The sequence below is a fragment of the Balaenoptera musculus genome, chromosome 1 (assembly GCF_009873245.2).
Source record: "Balaenoptera musculus isolate JJ_BM4_2016_0621 chromosome 1, mBalMus1.pri.v3, whole genome shotgun sequence".
NCBI lineage: Eukaryota > Metazoa > Chordata > Mammalia > Artiodactyla > Balaenopteridae > Balaenoptera > Balaenoptera musculus.
Window position 1 is genome coordinate 133,073,564 of NC_045785.1, and position 8,799 is coordinate 133,082,362.

An 8,799-nucleotide genomic window follows, 5' to 3' on the forward strand; every position below is an offset into this window, starting at 1 on the left:
TGAGAATCTGCCTGCTAATGCAGGGGACACTGGTTCGAGCCCTGCTCTGGGAAGATCCCACATGCCACGGAGCAACTAGGCCCGTGAGCCACAGCTACTGAGCCTCCGCGACTGGAGCCTGTGCTCCGCAACAAGAGAGGCCGCGATAGTGAGAGGCCTGCGCACCGCGATGAAGAGTGGCCCCCGCTCGCCGCACTCGAGAAAGCCCTCGCACAGAAACGAAGACCCAACACAGCCAAAATAATAATAATAATAATGGGGTTGGGGGGAGGGGGGAGGGGGGAGGGGTGAAGAGGGGGAGGTGGCCGGGGAAAGGGGTGGGGGCTTGGCGGGGGCATCCGGCGGAGCTGGGGTCCCCAGACTCCATCCGGAGGAAGCCAGACTGCGCCCGCTCGGGCAGTCGGAGGAAACGGGACGGGACCGGCGGGCGGGCAGGCTCGCCCTCTCGGTGACTGCGCCGTCCGGGCCCGTCCTGCCTGGCCGCAGGTGCCCCTGGATGAGGCCGCCCCGCGCGCCCCGACCGGTCTTATAATCAATGGATAAAGTGGGGAAAATGTGGAATAACTTCAAATACAGGTGTCAGAATCTCTTCAGTCATGAGGGAGGAAGCCGTAGTGAAAATGTGGATATGAACTCCAACAGATGTTTGTCTGTCAGAGACAAAAACATCTGTATAGGAGACTCAGCTCCTCAGCAACAAAGCAGTCCCTTAAGAGAAAATGTTGCCTTACAACTGGGGTTAAGCCCTTCAAAGAATTCTTCGAGGAGAAACCAAAACTGTGCCACTGAAATTCCTCAGATTGTTGAAATAAGCATTGAAAAGGATAATGACTCATGTGTCACCCCAGGAACAAGACTTGCAAGAAGAGATTCCTACTCTTGACATGCTCCTTGGGGTGAGAAGAAGAAACATTCCTGTTCTACAAAGACACAGAGTTCACTGGATACTGATAAAAAGTTTGGTAGAACTCGAAGTGGACTTCAAAGGAGAGAGAGGCGATACGGTGTAAGCTCTGTGCACGACATGGACAGCGTTTCCAACAGAGCCGTAGGAAGTCGCTCTCTGAGACAGAGGTTGCAGGATACTGTGGGCTTGTGTTTTCCCATGAGAACTTACAACAAGCAGTCAAAGCCCCTCTTTTCTAATAAAAGAAAAATACACCTTTCTGAATTAATGCTTGAGAAATGCCCTTTTCCTGCTGGCTCGGATTTGGCCCCAAAATGGCATTTGATTAAATAGCATACAGCCCCTGTGAGCCCACATTCAACATTTTTTGATACATTTGATCCATCCTTGGTTTCTACAGAAGATGAAGAAGATAGGCTTCAAGAGAGAAGTCGGCTTAGTATTGAAGAAGGGGTTGACCACCCTCCCAATGCACAAATACATACGTTTGAAGCCACTGCACAGGTTAACCCGTTATATAAACTGGGACCAAAGTTAGCTCCTGGAATGACTGAAATAAATGGGGACAATTCTGCAATTCCACAAGCTAACTGTGACTCTGAAGAGGACACAGCCACGCTATGTTTGCAGTCACGGAGGCAGAAGCAACGTCAGGTATCTGGAGACAGCCATGCCCACGTTAGCAGACAGGGAGCTTGGAAAGTCCATACACAGATTGATTACATACACTGCCTCGTGCCGGATTTGCTTCAGATCACAGGTAATCCCTGTTACTGGGGAGTGATGGACCGTTACGAAGCAGAAGCCCTTCTGGAAGGGAAACCTGAAGGTACATTTTTGCTTAGGGACTCTGCGCAGGAGGACTACCTCTTCTCTGTGAGCTTCCGTCGCTACAACAGATCCCTGCATGCCCGAATTGAACAGTGGAATCACAACTTTAGTTTTGATGCTCATGACCCGTGTGTGTTTCACTCCTCCACTGTAACAGGACTTTTGGAACATTACAAAGACCCCAGTTCTTGCATGTTTTTTGAACCATTGCTTACGATATCACTAAATAGGACTTTCCCTTTTAGCCTGCAGTACATCTGCCGTGCAGTCATCTGCAGATGCACTACGTATGATGGAATTGATGGGCTCCCTTTACCGTCAATGTTACAGGATTTTTTTAAAAGAGTATCATTATAAACAAAAAGTTAGAGTTCGCTGGCTAGAACGAGAACCAGTCAAGGCAAAGTAAACCCTCCTGTCCCCAAAGGGCATTAACTAGATCTGCTTTTATGTGCATCGGGCAGTACACCTCTAGCAAGCACACATATCAGTGTTAGGTTTTTTTCAGTACAGTATGTAAGCTTAGTGTTAGTATTTGCCAGGTGCAATCTGCTGTTACTTACTCAGATAAACGTGGTGTCTATTGAGACAACAGAGGATACAGCTACAGGTGTTCAGTAAGGCGACAAAAACATTCTGCCGATTTAGCTGACAGTTTGGTTTTTAATGGCTGTAGTAACTGAGTGAAGCAACTCTGGGGCATTTGCTATGAAGAATTCTATTTCTTACTGAAGAACAAATTATTAATATTGGATGAGTATTTCAACAGCGTGACAAATGTTTGAAATTATTATTTTTTCTAAGAATTTTTCTATAACCTTCCAAAAGTAGTGATGTTTGTAGTTACTATAAATTAAGCTTTGGAAGTCCAAAAAATAAAGACTGCCTTCCTTTTAGAAAAAAAATGCAATTTTCTGGCCACAAGGGCATAGTGCAGTTCACTTAAGTGTTGATATAGTTTATAGTCAGTCTCCTTTTCTCTTCTGCAAAAGGTACTGTTAAGTAAACCAGGTTTTCTAAGTAGTAGTTCTTAAAATTTCAGACTTGTGAAAAGTTGGTAGTAGAATTTTATTTAAGGCCTTAGGTATTCATTTTTTAATGAGTGCTTTAACATAACACATTGGGAATAGCTGCTGCAAAGTAGGCCTGCGTGTGATTTTTTTAAGTTGACATGTGCAGTCAAATCGCTGATTCATTAAAGGTGGATCTTTTTCTATGCCCATGATGAGTTTGTGAACCGTGAAGAAAATGAGACTAAAAGATACCCAAACAAGACAGATAATACTACAGTGGTTGCTGATTGTTGAGATTATTGTTAAACTGTAATTCATAATTTGGATGGCAGTATTTATCTCTTTGTTGTAAAGTCTCATAGCTGAATTGCTTAAGTACAAGTTATAGAATTTCAGTGCACTTAATTTTTAATCGAAAATCTTAAACCTAAATTGCTGATTTAAAAGGTACTGTACAACCATTGTATCTGTAAATAACTTTACTTAGCACCTTTTTGTCACTTAGAATAGTATGCAATACTACTTGAGTGAGCTATTTTGGAAGTAATACCAAGTTCTAGTGTTTGCTTCTTAGTATTGGACTGAATTTACAGTTCCGTCCTGGACATTTTGCACTAAAGTAGTCGAATCCATTCTTCTGTCTTTTCGTTAACGTGCTCTGTACCACTGGTGAGTGCTCCTTAGTTTCCTTACCTGCTGCTACAGAAAGTTCTTTTACATCCCAATGGCTATCACCAAGGCCACAAAAAAGAAAAGCTATATTTGTATGCAACACTAACCCTTTGACTGCTAATGTATGTTTCTGCTTGCTGTGCCTTGTTACAGCTGCTTTTTGTGCTAATAAAGTACGTTTGGTGTTCTCCTTGTAAAAAAAAAATAATAATAATAATAATAATTAATTAATTAATTAAAAAAATATAGTCAGCCCCTCTCTCTTTAAAAAATAAAAAATCAGAGAAATGTATATAATCCGAGAAATGTAATGCATAGAAATATCATATCACCATGTCATGCACCAGGAATGAACATAGGTTGTAGGTCAATTATATTTCAAAAACAAACAAGCAAACAAACTCATAGTAAAAAAGATCAGATTGTGGTTACCAGAGTCAGGGAGGAGGACTGGATAAAGGCAGTCAAAAGGTACAAACTTCCAGTTAGAAAAATAAGTACTAGGGATGTAATGTACAACATGATAAATATAATTAACACTGTTGTATGTTATATAAGAAAGTTAAGAGAGTAAATGCTAAGAGTTCTCTTCACAAGAAAAAACAATTTTTTCCTTTTCTTTATTTTGTATCTACATTAGATGATAATGTTCCCTAACCTTGTTGTGGTAATCATTTCATGATATATGTAAGTCAAATCGTTATACATACACCTTAAACTTACACAGCGCTGTATGTCAATTAAGTCTTGATAAAACTGGAAAGAAAAAAGTCATAGAAATCTATATATGTAATTCACAACATAATAGAATTAAAAATAAAAATATGATTCTCTCAATTGATGCAGAAATAGTATTTGACCTCCATTTATGATGACATATTTTTTAAAATATTCTTATCAAAGTAGGAAACCAGTCAACTTTTTTAACTTTTTAAGGGTAATATCACAAGAACCTATAACAACATTATATTTAATGGAGAATTTTCGGTATTTTCCCTATAAAACTGGGAGCAAGAAAAGGAAGTCACCATTAGCAATACAATTTTTAACACAGTACTAGAAGTCCTAGCCAACACAATAAGGAAAGAAATGAGGACATAAGAGAAATAAGATATTCTGAAAAAGAAACAAAAACTGTCATTATTTGCAGACAGATGTAAAAGAGAATTCAGCAAGTTTAGAGGGTTCAAGATCAATAATAAAAATCTACAGGATTTTAATATCATAAAGATGTCAGTTCTCCCCCACATTAATCTATAAATTCAATAAAATCTCATTCAAAATATCAGCTGGAATTTTGAGAAACTCTATAAACATTTGAGATCTTATATGAAAAATTAAAGACCCACAAATATTTAAGATAACCCTGAAAAAAAGAAGTTTAAATGATAGAAGCAGAGAGTTACTCTATCAGATATTTAAAATAGTCCGAACGCCATAGCAATAAAAACAAGGTGATATTGGCACAAGAACCAAATATGGACAATGGAACAGCATTGCTACATTGAGAACAATGGTAGTTGAGAGAGAGAGCCATGTATGTATGAGAACTTAATGCATGATAAAGATGGCAGCACGAATGAAAATGGAAAGAATGCTGTTTACTGAGTAACGCTGGGGCAAGTAGCTCAGCACATAGAAAAAACTAAAACTGGATCTCTACTTAATATCTCATTCAAAGCTGGAAAGCGGATGGATTAAAGATTTCAATGTAAACAGTATATTTATAGAAGTTAAGCAGAAAAAAACTGTAGGAGAATATCTATGTAGCCTGAGTGTGAAGGATTTCTTAAACAAAACTTCCAAAGCACAAATTATGACCAAAAAAAAAGTTTTCCATGAAAATTAAATATTTTTCTCTTCAACAAAGGGTATCACAAAGTTAATAAAGAGATAATAAATTAGGAGAATATGTTTCCAACATCTCAACCCCTCCCAAAAAAATTCCATCTGAAATATGTAAGGAACTTCTGCAAGTCAACATTAAAATACACACACATGCACGCACACACACACACACACACACACAGATCAATTTGCAAATGGGCAAAGGATAGGAACACACAATTCACAGGGAGGAAACCTAAATGACCATCAAATATATGAAGCCATGCTCAAAATCAGTAGTAATCAGAAAACTATAAATTAGAGCAACAACAAGATGTCATTTTATAACAATTAAAGTAGCAAGGATTAGAAAGCTGGTTAATGCCAGTGTTAGTGAAGGTGTGGGATCATAAGAACACTTGATCTCTGTGCAAGGGTATTCAGTAAAGCATGGCTTGAGATGGTAAGCAGTTAGAGATCATCTAAGTGCCCATCAATGGGAGAGTGGATAGGCAAACTGTGGTATGATATTTATTAAGGGGCTAATATCATTAGTATGATATTCTTTGCCTAAATGAATGTATTTCATGCAATAAGTTAGAAGCAGTACTGTTTATATACATATAATAACATGGATGGATCTGAAAACACAGTTCTGCTACATATATAACATAATACAATTTATGTAAATTTAAAATACATGTGTACAAAACAATAATTTACATTTTAAGATAATACATCCAAGCAAAAAGATGCACATTAGATAGAATGGTTGCCTGTGGGCACAGAGAAGGAAATAGCGTAGGAGGAAATGAATGAATGAATAAACTTATGTGGACCGGTAGCAACCTACCATGAATGGAGAGATATGATTAACTTAACACTGATCAACAAAATTTGTAAATAAATAAGGATTCATAAGTACCTGTGTCAGATGGCATTCTTAAGGTAGATAAACAGTGAAGAGATAAGGCAGGGCAGTTAAGCATACAAGGCAAAATCAACAACATGTGGCAAAAAATGAAAGGTTGAAAAACTCTTGCTTTGATTAATGGTTCACACACTTGTCTGGTCTCTGGAACACTTTCTTCATTAAGGCTAGAGACCTTGACAAGCACCAGCCTCACCCACTTCTGCTTATTCTCATTGCTCTAAATCCTTTCTGAGAGCCTGGGAAGATGGGCACAACTTTTTCTGAGAGGCTGATGAAGACTACACAAGCAAATGGTGATTCATACCAGTAACATTATAAAGATCTGCCATGATCCCAAAATATTTCTCACCTTAATCCCAAATTACAAAATAAAGTTTTGAAATCCTAAAGTCTGAAGAGGAAGCAAAATAAAGGTAAAAGCTTTAATAGTGAAATTTGTGACACCAATGACTATTGCAATATTAAAAGAGCCTTATCCCTAGGTTTGGAGTCCAACTTTCCCAAGACTCTTATTTCTCTTTCCCCTTCCCCTCTGCCATGCCCTGACACATTCAGAAAACTAGGCAGGAAGCAAAACTTTTGTAACTTGTTTTTGCCTAAGAAGAGCTTCCCGTGGACCTGTGCGTTGCCAGGGTTTTATAGCACTTGAAGAGCTATCATATCCACTGCTATGATGGCTGAGATCCTGGCATTGACATTTTCTCCCAACTATCTCCTCCCCGTTAAGGAAGCCCTTCAACTCCTGCTGTTCCCATTGCTGATCCAGTCTTGAGTATGGATCACACTGCTCTGTTTCCCACAAGCCTAACCTATGTAGATTACCTGAGTCCCCTTGTCCTGTGCCTTCCAGTTGAGTTTGGCCAATCAGGAGCAATGGCAGAAGGCTAGAGTGAGGGAGGAATTTCCCTAGTTCCCCTCCTGAAGGGTTGCCGTAGGCTGGCTGTGTTTCCGGAAATCTTAACTATCGTCAAACGACGCCCTCCAGAAATGTTGTTTGTCCCAAAGCTCAAGGAACCACTTGGTCTCCCCACTCCTTCAGATAGAGGGGTGGAAGTGGAGCCCTACTGTTACTAGTTCCAGGGTAGTACACTGTCACTTATGGTTTTCCTACAGCCATACCTTTAAAAATGGTTCCTTTAATAAAAATCGCCTAAAATTATTCTAATGTAATCATGCCATCTATGCCCTACCACAACCAACCTGTTCCAAAAGGCTTAAAAATAAGTTCACCTTTCTTTAAGGACACTTTTTAGGATTCTGTAAACACTCAGAGTTTCCAATTTTGATGTTGATTAGAGGCTGTGAGCCAAAGTTATAAACAATATGGGTTCAAGACCCTGGTCTGGGATCACCCTAAATATGCTGAGGGGACCTTTGTGAATGACTAACCAAAGCTTTCCTCAATTTGTTCTCAGAGGTATCATAATCCCCTCTGGGACATTTTTAGTGGAGACTACCTTCTGTGCTTTTATAGGTTTCATTACAATTGTAACAGTTTTATGTTTCACTGTTAAGACTTGAATAAAACTTTACCCATGAAAAGTAAATCACTGCAAATCTCTAGACAAATGGAATGGTCTCCGCATCATAATATTAATTTATATGGCATGCACGGAATAACTTTCACCTGCAGAGCATCTCCGATTAAAATGACTTACAGGGTTAAAGAATAGTTGGGGCAGGCTGAGAAGGAGCTAGTCTCGAAGACAGATGTACCAAATGGGTATGGATAAGCTAACACACTCCTGGGCAGCAGACAGCTTGGAGGTGAAATACCACAGCTGTTAACTGCTAGAGCAGAGAGTCTCAATTTAAGAAAGAAAATAAAGAAAAATCACCTGCCCACAGGGCCTGCACAAGGGGAGCTTAGAAGGCACAGTACAATGAATACAATTAGAATCACTCAAGAGAGCTGTGAAGTTTCATCTCATGCAACTTAGCCTTGTCTCCTAACTACACTGTAACTTAAGGCAAGGTATGGGGTGTTACTTTTTAATATACAGTCTTCTCACTGTATACCCAGCTCAGAGACACACAGTTGAGGGACAGACACACATAAGAGGCAGTGTTCAAGTGTACCTACAGGCCATTCGTTCAAAAAATGTGTCCTGCTATGTTCCTGGAACTGTCTGGGCACTGAGAAAGGAACAGTAAATACAACAGAGTTCCTACTTTCGCTAAACTTATATTCCAGTTGTCTGTGTTGTTGAGTGAGGTGGGGTAAAGAGAAATAGTAAATAATAAATATACAAAATGTCAGATAGTAGAAAGGATTAAGGAAAAAAAATGAGCCAACTGGGAATAATGGAGAATGCTATTTTAGAAAGTTTGGACAAGGAAGCCAGTAGTTAGGAAAGATAGACAAATCAAGATAAGGTCCTCTCTGCTAAGGAAAGCATTCACATTTCTTAATAGAGTTGGGGCTAATTAAATAGTGTAGACTGGGTAACCACAAGTAGACCAGACTTTGGCCTCTCCTAAAATACCTCTTGCTACTGCAGAAGGCAGCCCAGCACCTATGGTGTCTTGAAAAGAACAGTGCACTGCCAGCACCATACCCCATGAGCCTGATTCTAGAAACTCTTTTGATCCTGAGATGCAATGATGGATAAAGC

At 39.5% G+C, this 8,799-nt stretch overlaps 1 protein-coding gene across 1 annotated transcript; it reads left to right on the forward strand.

The window, feature by feature from the left end:
- Positions 1-416: 416 nt before the first annotated feature.
- On the forward strand, positions 417-2,429 carry LOC118883383 (suppressor of cytokine signaling 5-like). Its single transcript, XM_036830181.1, is given in 2 exon segments — positions 417-2,071; positions 2,073-2,429. Coding segments are annotated over 2 exon segments (1,611 nt in total). The 5' UTR covers positions 417-535; the 3' UTR covers positions 2,148-2,429.
- The last annotated feature ends 6,370 nt before the right edge of the window (positions 2,430-8,799 follow it).